This window comes from Rhinolophus ferrumequinum, chromosome 15, assembly GCF_004115265.2.
Source record: "Rhinolophus ferrumequinum isolate MPI-CBG mRhiFer1 chromosome 15, mRhiFer1_v1.p, whole genome shotgun sequence".
Lineage (NCBI taxonomy): Eukaryota > Metazoa > Chordata > Mammalia > Chiroptera > Rhinolophidae > Rhinolophus > Rhinolophus ferrumequinum.
This window is the reverse complement of record NC_046298.1, coordinates 20,665,127-20,683,540: the sequence shown is the minus strand read 5'-3', so window position 1 is coordinate 20,683,540 and position 18,414 is coordinate 20,665,127. Positions and strand designations below refer to the sequence as shown.

The 18,414-nt window shown below is 50.9% G+C and overlaps 1 protein-coding gene across 1 annotated transcript; it reads left to right on the top strand.

Annotated features, from left to right (window-relative positions):
• The first annotated feature begins 32 nt into the window (after window positions 1-32).
• Window positions 33-17,903, top strand: DHX38 (DEAH-box helicase 38). The gene is made up of 27 exons (XM_033127301.1): window positions 33-326; window positions 2,405-2,741; window positions 3,102-3,289; window positions 3,954-4,052; window positions 4,580-4,727; window positions 4,884-5,002; window positions 5,167-5,243; window positions 5,751-5,906; window positions 6,459-6,620; window positions 6,807-6,914; window positions 7,270-7,382; window positions 8,504-8,641; window positions 9,027-9,213; window positions 9,362-9,547; window positions 9,929-10,069; window positions 10,417-10,527; window positions 10,618-10,734; window positions 10,915-11,022; window positions 11,425-11,537; window positions 12,313-12,521; window positions 12,630-12,784; window positions 13,212-13,367; window positions 13,466-13,600; window positions 13,794-13,919; window positions 14,434-14,529; window positions 15,962-16,083; window positions 17,417-17,903. The coding sequence occupies exons 2-27, from the start codon at window positions 2,419-2,421 to the stop codon at window positions 17,499-17,501; spliced, it is 3,678 nt and encodes a 1,225-aa protein (XP_032983192.1). The 5' UTR covers window positions 33-326; window positions 2,405-2,418; the 3' UTR covers window positions 17,502-17,903.
• Window positions 17,904-18,414: the final 511 nt, after the last annotated feature.

Sequence of the window (18,414 nt, the reverse complement as noted above, 5' to 3'; positions counted from 1 at the left end):
GGCGGGGCCAGGCCTCTCAGACTAAGTGTGATTGGTCGCAACGAGACTCGGAAGTGTCTCTGATCAGAGTCCCAGAGTAAGGCACTCTAGCCTTGAGGAACTGGTCGCGTTATGTCCCATACTTGGAGCCAGGAACCAGCATTTTCCGGGTTGCTCTCTATGGTCTCTCTTTGGAAGGATAGAAGGAGCCGCACAAGGTATTATGGGACAGTAATGGCGGCTTTCAAGGTGCGGATTTTGGCTCTCTAAGGAGAGCTGAGGAAGAGCTAGCGGCGCCGGCGCCCCAGCGTCTGGGACAGGAGGTCCCGAGAGTCGGGCTTGGTGAGGTGAGTGTCCTTTTCCCTTCCTGACCTGCCGTTCGCCAATCATGGCGGCTCCAGGCAGCGGATATCGGTCCCTCGCTCAGGTTCGGGCCCGGGTTTGGAAAGTCTGGTTCCTGCCACCCAACTTGCCTTACTCATCCTAGGGATCCTGCGCAGGTCTGGCCTGGCCTGGCTTTTCTCTTTGTTCAGGTCAGATCCTGCTGCCCGGCGCGGCCTCTCTGAGGTCCAGGGATGCTACTCGGGGGTCAACCGTGTACCCTTCCTTAGGCCTCCGCGTTAGGCCACTCGCGGACGCACGCCGAGCCCAGTAGGGTTCCTCGTGTCTTCCTCTTCTCTGTCACGGCGGTATCTATCAGGTGATCTCCTCTACTAGAATGTTAACTCCAAAGGGTGCGGATTTTTGTCTGTTTTGTTCTCTGTTCAATCCCTGTTGCCCATAACAGCGATTGGCTCACAGACGAGTAGGTACTCAATATTTGTTGAAGGAGTAAATCCAGTTACTTGCTTCATTGTTTTTCTCGTAACCCTTTGTAGCTTCTTTGCCATTAATTCTGCTCCACAATCCAACTCCTTAACTCCTTATTTGTTCTCAGCAGCTATGTAGTTAAATCCTGCTGTCAGACTCCTTGACCTGTGCTGCTGGAATCTTCCCTTGCTGTCTCTAGAAATGTTTCACTTCCCTTTAATCAGTTTAAATTCATTCATCCATTTATTCAAACGTTATTCAATGTTTATTTTGCCAGGCACTGAGTAGGGCATCAACAAGACTGACAAGGTTCTCTCTCCTGCATAGAATGGCATTCTAGGGGTATACATTCTAGTTCAGACTACATCTGAGCAGAGCCTTTTCAACTTCAGGACTGTCAGCAACCTGTCCCCTTTTTCTGTTTAGATTTTCTCAAATGTGTACAGATGTCACCAATATGCAGTTTTCCCTTCTATCTGCCTAACAGCATTTTTCAAAATGCAGCTCTTGTTCCTTTGTCCATAATATATGTCCAGTCTGTTTGGCAATATTCCTCTATAGAGCTGTGCATGTTAATTAGAGCTGGGCAGAACATTCTAGATTCTGGTGGTATACTACCTCTTGACAGTTCCTTTGCTTCACTGACTTGTTGGAATGAGGGGAATTATCCAAGCACCCAGAATTGGTGTATCTTTATAAGTGGATGCTGTGAAATAGGAAGTAAAGAGGAATTTGTTATAAGTGCTAGGAAATCCATTTTTTAACCTAGTGCTTCTCATCAGTATTTTTGGTGAACATGGATTGTTGTTAAACAGATTTCGATTGCTGTGAGGTAATTCTTTTCTACAAAACATAACTGGTCCCCCCCATACCCCACAAAACCACTAAAGTATGGATCACATGGGTGGTAGGTACCCTTATACCCCAATATCTCTGCTGTGTCTGTAGTTAAAGGGAGTGAGAAGTAGAAGAACTTGTGTAAAAAAATGGTGAGGGACCCAATTCAATATATAGGAGCACAGCAAATAATACAATGTAACAATTTCATTTATGTAACTCTTTATATTTTCAAAGAAGTTTCACATACACTTTCTTGTTTGATTCTCACAATAACTCCATGGATTACATGTAAAACAGAAAGTATTTCCGTTTTACAGATAGAGAAATTATGCCCAATCAAAGATTAAGTTATTTGCTTACAGTCATACAGGTAGAAAATGTCAAGAGCCTGGATTCCAATTGAGGTTTCTGACTTCAAATCTAATGGTATTTCCCTTATGCTCCCTTTATAGATGCCATCATGTTTTAGTAAGTGTGCCACAGTGAGACCAGAGGATGATACTTGCTTGGGTCCTGGTGTTTGGGGGTGGATGCGGCGTGTGTGTGTGTGTGTGTGTGTATCTCTGATGTGTTGCAGTGGGAGTAGGAGGGTCTTTTGAGATTATCAGTGACTTGATGGAAAGGTCTTAGCAAGAGGTGCTAAAGAAATCCTGGTTTTAAGGGGGAGTTTAACCCCCTAAAGATACCTACAACTATAGTTATCTTGGGATACAGCAAAACCAAGCCCTCTCCCTCTTATGTCCAATACAAAATGGTTTGTCTTCCTTCTGAGAAGTCCCGGAACCTGTCATGGAGGACACCAGTGAGGAGACCTCGATCCATAGACTGGAAGGCACTGATCTGGACACTCAGGTTGGCGGTCTTATTTGCAAGACCAAAAGTGCAGCCAGTGAGCAGCATGTGTTCAAGGCCCCTGCTCCCCGCCCTTCATTGCTGGGACTGGACTTGTTGGCTTCCCTGAAACGGAGGGAGCGAGAGGAGAAGGATGATGGGGAGGACAAGAAGAAGTCCCGAATCTCCTCCTATAAGGACTGGGAAGAGAGCAGGGACGAGCAGAAGGATGCTGAGGAGGACAGCAATGACCAGGCTGGCCGAAGCAGCCGGAAAGACAGGTAAAGGCTTTAGGGTGTTTGACCCAAAGGGAATGAAAATGGAGGCCAGAAAATAATGGCCCATGTTTATCGCTCAGTTTTCTTGTTGGACGTGGAGAGCTTTATGATTTTATTATGGTTCTTTAATATTGAGGGTAAATAGGAATTGTATTTTCTTCAGATTTGTGGGAACATTCAAAGGAGACTAAAGAATAGATGCTGGAGATTAGAAATGCTTTGGATTGTTGCCATATGTATGCTTTCAGTACCTGGGGGATAAAATGGAAAAGGATGGGTCACTTGTTTGGCACAGCTAAAGGTTTGGGGGCAGGGGTTTTCTCCTATGAAGAGTCCCTTTACCAGTTGCCCTCCCTGTTTCAGACATTATCGATCTGCTCGGGTAGAGACTCCTTCCCATCCTGGTGGTGTGAGTGAGGAGTTCTGGGAACGTAGTCGGCAGAGAGAGCGGGAGAGGCGGGAACATGGTGTTTATGCCTCCTCCAAAGAAGAAAAGGATCGGAAAAAGGAGAGATCGCGGGATCGAGACAGTGACCGCAAGAGAGACAGAGGTAAACTGCCCAGCGTAGTTCCTGCAGCCTTTAAGCATTTGAATTAACATGCTAGCCTCTTTCCTGTTGCAGCAGTTTTTGTGACGCCCATTAAAAGAGGGAGCCCTATTTGTATAATGTCATTCTGGTTGGTTTTGACCCTGTTGGCTGGGAATAGCAGGCAGTTTAGGGACTTACTTGCAACATAGCTGCTTTGCTTGAGTGTGTGGTCCTTGTTTTATTATGAAACTTGGTGGTAAAGTTGATAATGGGTAATATGTCCATGAAACCAGAGTTTATAGTAGTGTTGCTGATAGAGAAAGGACAGTGCTATGGAGCAAAGCCAGGCATAAAATGCAACACTGGCCTTGCTCAGTATTAAGTTTTATAGTTTATAGACTTGCAGCTATTAAACAGCTATTCACTATAGACTTGTAACTATTCTTTTTTGAATTCTTGCAGGAAAATTACTGTTACTGTGAGTTTGAAACTTGCTAGCCAGTAACTATTTTTTCCCCTTGAAAGAATGGGGATATGTGAGTGTCAGGAGCCCATGGATCGCATTAGAGCAGTGCAGGTTGCACCTGTGAGTGAGTGGGAAGGCCTGTTCTTTCTCTAGGGTGAAGATGGGTGGAAACTGGGACGGGACACATGTTTTCTAAGCGCTGTGTGCGATTCTTGACAGATGAGCGGGATAGAAGCAGGCACAGCAGCAGATCGGAGCGAGATGGGGGGTCAGAGCGCAGAAGAAATGAACCGGAGAGCCCGCGACACCGACCGAAAGGTAGACTGAGCTGTTGGCTGGTGAGGGGTCCAGTGTATAAAAGGCAGGGTGGGCGACTGCCATCCTCAGTGGGATTGCTGTGGGGAGTCAGAGTTCCTGATTCCACCATGAACTTGGAGTAGTCGGTTCTGAGTCCAGTGGGAAGGCCCTGGACCTCTCTTTCAAGACGGATATCCTCCTTTAAGGTGATGGGCCAGTTTACTGAATGGCCAGTTTCCTGAATAGCAGGAAAGAATAGGGAGCTGGGGAGCAGAAGAGGGATTTATTAAAAAGAGTTACTTCTGTTCTAAAGGGGTATGCTTGCAGAGATAAATTGGATGTTCCTAAAATGTCATAAACACAGATGAAACCTGGACCATCACAATGCAGATATCTTTAAAAACTGTCAGAACTATATTATCCATGACAAATAGGTACAGAGTTTATAAATAGTAAAATAAACTTGGGAAATTGACTTGGCTAATAGTTGTAGCGCCAGGTCCTGGTTAAGTTAAATGTTTCCTATGGATGTTCTTTTGTGGCCCCAGATGCAGCCACCCCTTCAAGGTCTACCTGGGAGGAGGAGGACTGTGGCTACGGCTCCTCACGGCGCTCGCAGTGGGAGTCCCCCTCCCCAACGCCTTCCTATCGAGATTCTGAGCGGGGCCATCGGTCGTCTAGTCGAGATCGTGATAGGTGATGATCTGGGCAGAGCAGCCCCGTTTCTCTTGGTGGGTGGCGTGGGTGGACGTGAGGAGGGCAAAGGGACCTGGGCTGGGAGAGCAGATGGTGGCTGGGGAACATGTCTCAGCTTAGTGACTGTTTAGTGATGCCAGTTATACTGTTCCCCAGGTCTGTGAGGAGCAAGTACTCAGACGACACACCTCTGCCAACCCCATCCTACAAATACAACGAGTGGGCGGATGACAGAAGACACCTGGGGTCTACTCCACGTCTGTCCAGGGGCCGAGGTAAGGCAGGGTGGGAGGAAGAGGCAGGGAGGCAGGGCCGCTCATGTTGGTGAGGCCGAGCAAAGCTGTGCTTCTGGAGCTCTGCAGCTTTGCAGGTCTGTTGGTGGCCCCTGGGGTTAGCTGGGGTTGTATGGACTGACCTGTTGCTGCGTGTTCTCCTCCAGGAAGACGTGAGGATGGCGAAGAAGGAATTTCTTTTGACACAGAAGAGGAGCGGCAGCAATGGGAGGATGACCAGAGGGTAAAAACTTCACCTCTTCGAGGGGCTAAATGAGGGAGGGTGGCCATCCATTGGCAAATGAGTGATAGGAGGTGTCAGAAAACAAGGATGACGAGTGACTCCTCTGGACTTTGATGAGGGCGCTTAACACTGGACAGTCTCCGGGAAGCTGAGCCCTGTTCGTCCCGAAGCCCTGGAATCTCTTTCCAGAGGCACAGGCTCCACGATGAAACTTCTCACCTAATGCAAGTCAGACCTAATTTTTCTAGTTATGTGTTGGTGCCACCATGTGGTAAATCTGAGAAGTGCTGTCATGATGGGCTGCCGTCGCACCTATAGAAAGTCAGCCACTGTAGTTCTCCTCGAGATGGCTCCTCTTAGAACAGGTGGCATCCTGCACCTCTCACCAGGGCTATTCATTCCACTGCACCAGTGACTTCTCACCAAACACCGCCTCCCCTTCTGGCACGTCCTGTGCCTAAACTTGCTCTGTCCCTTGTTCTCATTGCTGTGTCTCCTGTGCTGTAGCAAGCTGACCGGGACTGGTACATGATGGATGAGGGATACGATGAGTTCCACAACCCCCTGGCCTACTCCTCCGAGGACTATGTGAGGAGGCGGGAGCAGCATCTGCATAAACAGAAGCAGAAGCGCATTTCAGCCCAGCGGAGACAGATCAACGAGGTGAGGCTGTCCACAGGGGGTTGGAGCAGATTCACCTGGCGTGGGGGGCACGTGGCAGAAGCAGCAGGTCGTGTGCATGTGCTGACATCACAGTGCCTCCCCATTGCCGAAGGACCACATTGAGCTGGAACTCTGGAGATAAAGGAGGGGTGGGCATGGAACTTTTCAGTAGCTTTTTAAAAAAACCCCCAACCCGTAACTTCTCTGTTTTGTAGTACTTCCTTCACAGGTACTGTTGATGGGAACTGATTGGGTGGGACCTGGCTCTGTGGTCTGTGTTCTTTGTGTCCCTGAGGAGGGCTGGGGACAGTCACCATTTGTGTGTCCATGTCAAGGTTCTGACTGAGAGATAAAGTGCTACTTTTTGGAAAAAGTACTGCAGCTGATTTGGGATCAGCGACTCTTCCACGAAGGTGCAGGGTAGAGTCCTGTGACATCCTGTAGCCCCCATGGCCCTTCCTTTAGGATGGATGCATTGATTTGCCTGGCGAGCTTTCTGGATGACTTTTCGGCTGCATTCTGAGTGTGTCATTCTCTATTGTGTCCATCCAGGATAACGAGCGCTGGGAGACCAACCGCATGCTCACTAGCGGGGTGGTCCATCGCCTGGAGGTGGACGAGGACTTTGAAGAGGACAGCGCGGCCAAGGTGCATCTGATGGTGCACAACCTGGTGCCTCCCTTTCTGGACGGGCGCATTGTCTTCACCAAGCAGGTGAGCTTCCTGGGTGGCCCGAGAGAAGAGGGCTCACAAAGACCTGCAGTGGAAATGGAAAGAGAAAGAAAGGAAGGGGGGAGAAAAAGGGCTCACCCCTTTCATTTACTAGGCCTGTTGTGAAATGGACCTTCTTGTTGAGGTTAATGATCAATGGGGACCTTCTCTTTCCTCATCCTCCTGCAGCCAGAGCCTGTGATTCCGGTCAAGGATGCCACTTCTGACCTAGCCATCATTGCTCGAAAAGGCAGTCAAACAGTGCGGAAGCACAGGGAGCAAAAGGAACGCAAGAAGGTTGGTTTCTTGTCACCTGGGGCTGGGGAGCCTGTGTATATTTTCTTTTGTTTTTTCTTCTTTTTAAAAATCACTAGACTTCATAGGTAGGGTTCCTATTGGAAGTTAGAGGATGCTTGCAGAGCAAGAACCGGCCCTTGGAGGAGGCCGTTGCTGCGTTCCTCCAGCAGGGCCTCGTTTAGGACAGCTAGGGCCCGGGGCTTTGACGACTGGAACGTACACACGGTGCCATCGCTGCCTGGCGGGAGGTTAGCACCTGCTGCTAGAGGAAGCCTGTTGTCAAATGGGACTCATTTTCTATTGACCACAGATGTGTCACAGGACGGAGCGGACTTACCTCTTTTGTTTTCTGCAGGCTCAACACAAACACTGGGAACTGGCTGGAACCAAACTGGGAGATATAATGGGCGTCAAAAAAGAGGAAGAGCCGGACAAAGCTCTGACAGAAGATGGTAAAGTGGACTACAGGTAGGAGCTTTGGCCAGCAGTGGGCCATCTCCAAAGACGGGGCCCTCGCAGCGGAACTGATAGAATTCGTGGCTTGTGAATAGGACAGTGATGTCACTTTGAGTCTTCTGGTCTCTTCTAGTCCCTTTCTTCTGGTCTCTTTTCTTCCATCTTCATCTTATATTTAAGCCGATGTTGGGTAATTGCTTATTACGATTCCCACATTGGGTAGGTGGCTGGACTCAACATGTCCCTTGTAGTTCTCATCCTTTGCGTGCTCTGAAGTCCCACTGAACTGTCATCTGAGTTAATAATTCTCTGTACCCCTATGAGAAGTCGGTACTATTGATCAGCCCTTGTTCATCTCTAGTTATTTTAATCCCTTACGTGTTAATTGTTAGCTGACTATGAGTGGCTGGGGAATTAGAAACAGGAAGCTTGACAGCGTGGGGTAAGTCTGACGGAGGGAAAGTCTTGGGAGGAGAGTGGGTGGAAGACCGTGGGGACTAATGGAGCGCTGGCCTGGTATCTTTTTGCCATGGAGTCTTGGGAAACCACACAGTGCTTTTGAGATCTTGGGATGTGTACATGTGTCAGATACTTGAGTGCTTTCAGAAGAAGCTGTAGGTAAATATTAAGTCAGACTATTCTCACAATTCTTTGAAGACGAAGCCTTACAGACTGTGTCGTCATGTCAAGAGGAGGTCTGACCTTGGTCTTGACTCTGCAGCCATGACTCCTCCTTTTAGCTCTTTAAGGGTCATGCTGAAGTTGCCCAAGGGTATTCTGTGTAAGGTAATGATCTGGTGACTTCAGCCACTCTTCTGGCTGACTGAACTCTTCGTAGGGCAGAGGATTTGCCCACTTGCTAATCTGTAATTCCTCTGAGCCGTATTTAGCTCTGTTTGACAGGGGTGCTTGGTGTGTGACAGACGACGGGTTCTCAGACAGCGGTTCCACTCCCTTAGGCTGGAGGAGATGGGAGGCCTCTCAGATCAACTGGTTTCTCTAGTGTCTTGAAGATTTATTGCACCTTGTTGAAATAGTTCTCATTCTTGGGTGTAGGAAGAAGGGCAGCAGCCCCAACAGGAAAGAAAACGTGGGAAATCGTGCAGGGTGCTTAGGCTGTCGTGTCTTCTCAGGACAGAGCAGAAGTTTGCGGATCACATGAAGAAAAAGAGCGAAGCCAGCAGTGAATTTGCAAAAAAGAAGTCAATTCTGGAGCAGAGGCAGTACTTGCCCATCTTTGCTGTGCAGCAAGAACTCCTCACTATTATCAGGTAAATCTCCTCCAGGGCCTGGGAATTCCAGTTCTGAATCTGTCAACCCCTTTGTCTCCTGCATTTACTCGGTAACTCCTTTTCCTTTGGGCGTTGCATCTGATGAGGAAGGGAAAGAATTTTTTTCTCTGACTGGGTGCCCTAGGCTACACTGTGTGAAGTCAGCAAGATAGCATCGTTTTGTTATAGTTCACTTGTTTAAACTTACCATCTTCTAGACGTTTCAGGTGGTGTCTCAGTACCAGGCTTTTTCCTCAGGGAAATCCTTTTCTCTAAGCAGGCGTGCTCCTCAGATAGCCAGATGTGGGGATAGCAGGTGGCAGTGTCTTCTTGGAGGTGGTCTTCTACTCTGGCTGGTTCACCCGTTGCCTTCTCTCCCTTGTAGAGATAACAGCATCGTGATTGTGGTTGGGGAGACGGGGAGTGGGAAGACCACTCAGCTGACCCAGTACTTGCATGAAGATGGTTACACGGACTATGGGATGATTGGGTGTACCCAGCCCCGGCGCGTGGCAGCCATGTCAGTGGCCAAGAGAGTCAGCGAAGAGATGGGGGGAAACCTTGGCGAGGAGGTGAGTGGGCATGAGGGCTGAGCTGTGTGGCCAGAGCCTGGTAGCTGCCGTCCATGTAAGCTGATCTTCTGAGGCCTGGACCCAGCATGGGGTGTGCCAGTGGCGAGCTGGCATCACAGCTTCTGAGCCATCTCCCTCTCTCCTCCAGGTGGGTTATGCCATCCGCTTTGAAGACTGCACCTCAGAAAACACCTTGATCAAATACATGACTGACGGGATCCTGCTCCGAGAGTCCCTCCGGGAAGCAGACCTGGATCACTACAGTGCCATCATCATGGATGAGGCACACGAGCGCTCCCTGAACACCGACGTGCTCTTCGGGCTGCTGCGGGAGGTGAGGGCTGTGGTCCAGGCTGTGCGGGGGCCTTTGACCAGCACACTGCCCGTACTTAGTGATCGCAGCTCTAGGTGGGATGGGGTCTAGCCTGAGGAAGCTGAGGGGGATCTCTGTCAGGCCACAGTGTCCCTGGAGGCCTCCGGGTTGCTGGCTTCAGACCTGTTATTATAGTTTACTCTGTTCTTGCTCAGCTGAGTGACTCACGGTTCTCTTGGCTGTGGCTGCACTGGTTTAGTTGTCAGGATTGTTAACGCATCTGTGTGCCAGTTCGTCAGCTCTGGCTTCTGTTTCATTTGGCAATCATGTTGCTGAGACTGAAGGATGGAAGTCAAGGGTCCCAAACCTATGGGGAAGCCTCTGACTGACCTCTTCTCCTAGGTGGTAGCTCGGCGCTCAGACCTGAAGCTCATTGTCACGTCGGCCACTATGGATGCAGAGAAATTTGCTGCCTTTTTTGGGAATGTTCCCATCTTCCACATCCCTGGCCGTACCTTCCCTGTTGACATCCTCTTCAGCAAGGTACTGAGGCTTCCTACTTCTGAACTGCCCTCAGCCCTGCTGAGAAGCCAGTTGGAGGGTGCAGGGTACTGCGTAGGGAAACGTCTTGTGGGTATCGTGGGGCAGATGGGGCAGCCTGCAGCTCTGGCCTCGGAGACAAAGTACTGCTCTGGGTTTGCTTTTATGGTTTCTTCGGAGCAGAAATGCGGGGCCCAGGGAGGGCAGTCAGGCCCATCTAAAGGCGTGGCAGGCCTGAAAGCCCTGGCTCTCACCCCAGACCAGTGACTGGGCCACCAGTGCCCAGAGGGGTGCCTGTCCTACGTTTCCCTTGACACGTCCTTCTGACGTGTCCCTGGCTGGTGTTGCAGACCCCGCAGGAGGATTATGTGGAGGCCGCAGTGAAGCAGTCCTTGCAGGTGCACCTGTCAGGAGCCCCCGGGGACATCCTCATCTTCATGCCTGGCCAGGAGGACATAGAGGTGTGTGCCTTGGCCGTGACCGTGATGAGTGGCTGTGTCCTGTATGGGAGAGTTTGGTGCTCCAGTGTCTCACGGTTGCTGTGTCCTCAGGTGACGTCAGACCAGATTGTGGAGCATCTGGAAGAACTAGAGAATGCGCCCGCCTTGGCCGTGCTGCCCATCTACTCCCAGCTGCCTTCTGACCTCCAGGCCAAAATCTTCCAGAAGGTATGACAGCAAGAACATCTGTCCTGGGTCCCCACCTCTGGGTCCTTCTGGGTTCTCCCACAGGAGGACGAGAGAGCAGGTGTTACTTTTTCAGGCAGGGTGGGGTGCGTTCTTCCCCTGGGGGTTCTTTGCTACCTGAGGGCCTACAGCCTTCCCTCCGTGTGTCCTGCCCGGCTGTAGGCTCCGGACGGCGTGCGGAAGTGTATCGTTGCCACAAACATTGCTGAGACATCTCTGACTGTCGACGGCATCATGTTTGTTATCGACTCTGGTTATTGCAAATTGAAGGTAAGGGAAGACGCAGGCACCAGGGCCCTGGGTGCTCTCCCAGAGCTGACCCAGGGAGGCAGGCCCTGGGTCGTCAGCCCTTCGACAAGGGATATGGATGGAAGTAGTGGTGGCAGTAAGAGGCTGACATTTATTGAGCGCCGTACTTGCTATGTGCTTGATTCATTTAATCCTTGTGATAACTTGATGAGGTAGGAAATTGAAATAATTCAGAGATCATGGAGCAGCTGCTTAATGGGAAATTTCGTGAGGTTCCTGGCTCCAAACAGATGGCTGCCTGTATTGCTCAGACACTTTGCTGTGCAATGTGTAGTAACTAGGATTTGCTTTGTCTCAAGGCCGCCTCCCTTGTCCTTTTCCCCCTCACTCTGTCCTTACTCAGCTCTTTGCTGCCCCTTGTAGGTCTTCAACCCCAGGATTGGCATGGATGCTCTGCAGATCTACCCCATCAGCCAGGCCAACGCCAACCAGAGGTCGGGGCGAGCCGGCAGGACGGGCCCAGGTCAGTGTTTCAGGTAGGAACCCTGTGCCAGCCTGCTTTCCGGGGCGGCGCTGGGATTGCTGAGTGCGGGGCCTGGGCGGGGCTGGGTGGATTCCACTGGGATTCAGCAGAGGGGTGCTGGCCCTAGAGCTGATCTCCGAGGCTGGGGACCAATGGTGAGGCTGTCACTTGTTGGTCCCCTCATCACATGCCGCTGAGTGGAAGAAGTAGCCTTTCCAGGTAGCTCTCAGGTCTGAGTGGCCTTGGGTTTTCGGCTGACCTACTTGGAGTGCACTTGCAGTAGACTAATAATTACAGTATGTCTTCCCTCAGGATCAATCTGAAAAAGTCACGTCATCGTTTTTGTTTTTGTGTTTACTTTTCTAATTATTCTATCTTTTTGTTCTGATTTTTAAAAGTAATGTATCCACTATAGAAATTCAGAGAATACAGAAAACTGGAAAGAAAATGAAACCCAGCAATAGTTCTAGTCCCAGGCGCACTGGTGTCAGAAATGAAATTAAGCACGTAGGAGACTCGAGCAGAAGAGGGAACTGGCAGGACTGAGTTTTGAATAGGTGGACATTGGCGATTCAGAGAAAGGGGGTAGTGGGGGAATAAATGAGCAGTTCTCCTTCTTACCTGTGACTTGCATCTGTCCTGGCTGTTCTGGGGTGCACATGCAGGGGGAACCTAGATAGCGTGGTTCGTCTGCCGCAGTGACCCCGTGTAGGCAGCCAGGCGCGCCTGAGAGGCCCAGCAGGCTGTGTGGTGGGTGATGCAGCAGGACTCGGTCTTCTCCCTGGCAGGCTCTACACCCAGAGCGCCTACAAGAATGAGCTGCTCACCACCACGGTGCCCGAGATCCAGAGGACCAACCTGGCCAACGTGGTGCTGCTGCTCAAGTCCCTGGGGGTACAGGACCTTCTGCAGTTCCACTTCATGGACCCGCCCCCGGAGGACAACATGCTCAACTCCATGTACCAGCTCTGGATCCTCGGGGCCCTGGACAACACAGGTGCTGCGGCCCCGGGAGTCGGGCAGGGCCCCGGGGGCTCAGGCGCCTGGGTTCTCTCCCTCTTCCTGCACCGTTTGGTGAACATCTGGATTTGCTCCTGTCTCCTAGGCGGTCTGACCTCGACGGGGCGGCTGATGGTGGAGTTCCCGCTAGACCCAGCCCTGTCCAAGATGCTCATCGTGTCCTGTGACATGGGCTGCAGCTCTGAGATCCTGCTCATTGTCTCCATGCTCTCCGTCCCAGCCATCTTCTACAGGCCCAAGGTGGGCTCCACGTCCAGCTCGCCTTTCTTCCTGGAAGCCGCAGGGGGAGTTACGGGCGCGGGGAAGGGTTAGAGAGGGTGGTCATTTCTCTCCGCTTTAAAAAGGAATGGAGGGATAGGAATTAAAGTTTCCAAAGAATGATTTTGCTGTTTTCTGTTAAGCAGGTTGGGGTACTGGGGGAAAGGATAGGCTAGAACAGTGCTTCGTAGGGAGTGTTTGAACATTTTTTGTCATCTAGTATGGTTGTACCTGAACCCTCCATTTTAGAATATTTTATTATAAACTACTTTATATTTCCTATATTGTTAAGGCACTCACTGGGGTGCTTGGAGTTTTGTGTGTTGGCAGGAGATAGTAAGAGAACCTCCAGGCTCTCCTCTGTGGGCCTGGACTCCCCTGTGCTGAGAGGTCCCCTTTCCCTTCCTAGGGCCGAGAGGAGGAGAGTGATCAAATCCGGGAGAAGTTTGCTGTCCCTGAGAGTGATCATTTGACCTACCTGAATGTTTACCTGCAGTGGAAGAATAATAATTACTCTACCATCTGGTGTAATGATCATTTCATCCATGCCAAGGCCATGCGGAAGGTGGGGGCAGTGGCCCGGATGAGCAGGATGCCAGGGTGAGGGGTGGAAGGCAGGGGAAGGGGAGGTCTCCATTCCTGCTCACCTGTGTCCTGCTCTAGGTCCGGGAGGTGCGGGCTCAGCTCAAGGACATCATGGTGCAGCAGCGGATGAGCCTGGCTTCGTGTGGCACCGACTGGGACATCGTCAGAAAGTGTATCTGTGCTGCCTATTTCCACCAGGCAGCCAAGCTCAAGGTGAGCCCGTTAGAGCTGTGGCCGCTTCCTGGCCTGATACTGAGAAAGGACAGAGTTCTTCCTTTCTCATTGTGCAGTTCTGCAGGTCTGGGCTCCTCCCCGCAAGCCTGTGTCAAGACTAGGAAGGAGCAGGGTAGCTGCCCAAATGCGCAGTGTTTTCCTGATGTGGCTGCCTGTTGTGTGTCTTCCCTAGGGAATAGGGGAGTACGTGAATATCCGCACAGGGATGCCCTGCCACCTGCACCCCACCAGCTCCCTCTTTGGAATGGGCTACACCCCAGACTACATAGTATATCATGAATTGGTCATGACCACCAAGGTGAGTCTTTTGCAAGGTGGACTGCATGACAGGCCTACCTGGGTGGGCCAGGCCCCTTCACTGCTTTCTGGGATGAGCTTTGAGCTTGGGAGGCTTAGACCACATGTCTTGCTTTGAGGGGGGTTGAGGATGGTTTTCAGTGGGAGGGGTTTGGAGAAACTTAAACAGAATTAACCTCTACAGTACAATGGTCTTGGCTGTGCCAGCAGGATTGTTTCCTATTTGCTGCCTGGGACAAGCAACTCCTTTTGGTGTCATCATGAGAAAGGTTTTTTGAGGGGCTGGGCCTTTTCTCTTCCATACTAACTAGGGAGTATCTTCTTAAGCATGGAATAATTTGGATGGGAGATGGGATTAAAATTCCAGTGTCTGAGGCTTTTTCCTGCTTTTCAGCCTCACAGGGCTGCAGGGTAGGATCTTCCCACATAGCTCCTAACTGTGAGCCTCTCTGGGAAGGACAGCCTGAAGGCTTGGCCCTTCTGTGACCACCGCTTTGTGCCCCTTCTGCCCGCAGGAGTACATGCAGTGTGTGACTGCTGTGGATGGAGAGTGGCTGGCGGAGCTGGGCCCCATGTTCTACAGTGTGAAACAGGCAGGAAAGTCACGGCAGGTAAGGATCCTGCACTTTTATGGAAGTTCTGTTTGCCTGTGGGATCCATTTTCCCCTCAGCCTGGTATTGATGACACATCATCATCTGACCTGACACGTTCCCCTGACCCCTCACCCCCTCTTTATTTCTCTTTCAAACATCATGACTGTGACCCAGCTAGGCTGGTCTGTCTGATTTCTCCCCACCCACTCCAGTTATTTGGTCTGCGAAGGCTTTTTTTAAAAAACCATTATTGAAAAGCCCAAATATTCATAAAAGTGGAAAAAACAGTATAATGACCTACCATGAATTCATCACTTGGCTTCCATAATTATCAACATTCTGCCAGTTCTGTTGCACTTATTCTCATCCCCTTTCATACACATCCATTTTTTCCCCAGAATATTTTAAAGCATGTCTCAGACATTGTTTTTTTCATCCACAAATGAGTATGCGTCTCTAAAAGGACTTTAATTTTAAAAATTAAAATGTAACGTCCATGACGTTATCACACACCAGAATTAATCCTTAATGTTACATAAGTCTCTAGTCCTTATTCAGATCTCACCTTTTATCTCAGAGATAACTTTTTATAATTGATTTGCTTGAATTAGCATTGAAGTTTCAAATATTGAAATGTGTTATGTGTAGTAAGTCTTTTATTCTATAATAGGTTCTGGCCCCGTCCCTTCTTATGGCATTGACTTAGTAGAGAAACAAGGTCATTGTGAAATGTTCCATGTTCTGTATTGGGCCGATGGCTTCCTCAAGGTGTTAATGAGTGTCTTGATCCCGTGTGCTTTCTGTGAACGAGGAATTCATCTAAAGCCTTGATTAGTTTCAGGGTCAGCTGTGTTGGGCAAGGATGCACAAATGCATGTGGTGTTGTGAACTTCCTTTTAGACCCTGTCAGGAGGCACGTGAGGTCTGGTGGTCCCATCTTTGACGATGCTGAACTTGTCTAATGGGTCCCCCTGAAGCCTGCATTATAAATTCTCTACCTCCTACTCCACCTCCTCAGTCTTAGCGTCTGTCAGTGGCTTAGATCCAGTATTTAGGGCTGCAGAATGTTGTGGGACTTTTGCTTCTCCCCTTCTCAGCATGGTCCTCCCCACCCTGGGCCTGCACACAGCTTCCTTATGTCTGGGCTTTCCAGCCAGATGTAATCTCTTCCCTGTTTTCTGTACTTCCTGGCATAGTCGTGAACTTGGTAAGGAAATACAAACACTTACCGAATTGAGCGGAGTGCTGAGGCTGACAGGGTTAGGACGGAATCGTCCAATGTCTGCCTTGAATCAGTGAGAAAAGCAGGCCCTGGCCTTGGTGCTGGGGCAGATGCCATGGGGCCGTGCCCATGGGAGCTGGTGTGGTCTACACAGCACCTGGCTTGCAGCAGGGAGATGGGTGCAGACAAGGCCTTCCCACCCACTGGTCCCTTCCTCCCTTCTGTAGGAGAACCGCCGGCGGGCCAAAGAGGAAGCCTCTGCCATGGAGGAGGAGATGGCACTGGCCGAGGAGCAGCTGCGAGCCCGGCGGCAGGAGCAGGAAAAGCGCAGCCCCCTGGGCAGTGTCAAGTGAGCTTTGGCCTTTGGACCCTGGATGGGACGGAGCCTGCCCCTAGATGTCCCAGGGTCCAGCCGGATGGGCTGGCTAGGCTCCATGCAGGGTCACGATTTCAGAGAAGTTGAATGTGTAGAGAGGAGCTGGTGACAGGAGTTGATGGTCGTCACGTGTGTGCACATGGCAGAGTTCTGGGCATACTTTCCGGAGGAAAGTATGAGACTCTGGAAGTCCAGGTACTGTTTGTCATGTTGTATTTGGGGCGTGAGGCGGACCGGAGTAGTAGGGTAGGTCTCACAGCTGAACCGACAGGCCAGGGCTTGGAAACCATGTGGAGAGGGGAGGAGCGCCTCGGACTTGTGTGGCGTTCGCGCTGGTGTCAGAACTAGGTCGACCTTCACAGGGAAGGACAGTCCTCGCAATGCTGCCCTCCCTCAGACACTAGCTGAGGGCCCCTCCACACTTCTGATCCACCTGTTACAGATTTGGGAATCCCTATGGACTCCCTCAGGTGTGATCATTTGCTAGAACATCTCACAGAATTCAGGAAAGTACCATACTTCTGGTTATAGTTTTATTATAGGAAAAGGATACAAAGCAGAACCAGCCAAGGGAGAATGCATAGCGTGAGGTTTGGGAGGGTCCCGTGTGCAAAGCTTCCATTGTCCTCAGGGCGGCCAGGGCGGCTTCCCCCCGCTGGCACACTGCCGTGTGACAGTACACACAGTGCTGCCAACAGGGACGCGCCTCTGAGCTCCCTGACGTAGGCACGTAGATTGAATCAGCACCCATGTGGTTGACTCAGCCTCTCGTTCCCCTTCCCTCCCCAGAGACTGGGCTCCAAGTACAGCCCTCGAATCCATGGCTGGTTTTTCTGGCCAGGCAACCCCCAGTCCTGAATCATCTCATTAGCACAAACCATCAGATGGTGGTCGCAGGCCCCCCCACCCCCATGACACTCCTCCCCGCCATGAATCAGAGACACTCCAATCCCTCAGGCTTTAGAGATTACCTCCCAAGAACTGGGGACGAAGGCCAGCCAGAGTCGGTGGCACAGCTGGGGTGGCAGCCTAGTGAAGGGGATGGAAGTCTACTCGCATAGTTCACCTCGGATCTATGAAAGGATACAACATTCCTTAGCGGGTGTCAGAACTAGGTGATACTCTCTCCTGCTCCCAGTCACCGACGGGGAATTCAGGGGCAGTGGAAATGTCTGGGGACACGACCCTGCGCCGAAGCCTGCTCACACGCCAGCTGGAAACAGCAAGGCCTCAGGCCCCTGGACCCGCTGTGCTCCTGGCTGGCGTGAGCAGCAGTGGTTCCTAACCCCTCTTTCTGTGTCTCCAGATCTACAAAGATCTACACTCCAGGTCGGAAAGAGCAAGGGGAACCCATGACTCCTCGCCGCACCCCAGCCCGCTTTGGGCTCTGAGCTGAGGCTGGAGCCCAGGGAGCCAGGTATTGAGTGGCTGGAGCACCCCAGGCCTGCTGACAAACCCTTGCATCTGTGTGCTTTCATCTGTGTACATGACAGCCCCTCAGGGAAGCTCCTGCTGAGGCCGGGCTCTGCCATGGAGGAAGTCGAGTTCCTCAGTGCAGGCGTGGGCCGGGGCCGGGGCCGGGGCCGGGGCCGCAGAGCAGCTGAAAAGCTGCAAGAGGTGGCCGGACCCATCGTATCCAATACACTGTCCCCAGGCTGCTTGGTGTATAAATGACTTGACCATGACTTTTTTTTTTTAAATTCTTGTGTAAAGCAGCAAAACAGACCTAGAGGGAATTGTAATTTGGTTATAATTCAGGATTTGGAAATAAATTTATTATTTGTAAAATGTTATTGCATTTCTGACTGTTCCTCGTTCCCTTGCCACCCTACGTCACATAATAAAGAAAAGATTGCAGGACCCAACTTGACTTTCCTCAGGTGGGTCCTCCTAGAACCCTAGCTCGCGTTGTTTCTGTTCTCCAGGCACTGCCTCTCAGAGGAGGGGTTGGCAGGGAAGGAGGATGGCCTGGGGCACCAGACCATGCTCTGCGGGCGCCCAGCTGTTCCGAAGGCTGGTGGGTAGCCAGGAAGAGAGGGAGGCGAGTAGCCATGTGCCCTCTGCCCTCCCCCAGGGTGGGTTGGCTGCGCTCTTGTTCAGAATGGCAGAAGTTACTATGCTTTGCATGTGTAAAGGCTATGTGTTGATGGAAAATAGTGTAAAATGTTCCTTATTGATTTTTATGTAAAAGATGACCCTTTGCTGGAATCACTAGTCTTGTTAAGCAGCCTCATAAGTTTGCTGAGGTGACTTTGGGTATTTGGCCCTTTGTGTCACCCATGCTCCTTATTTTGTGATTCCCTA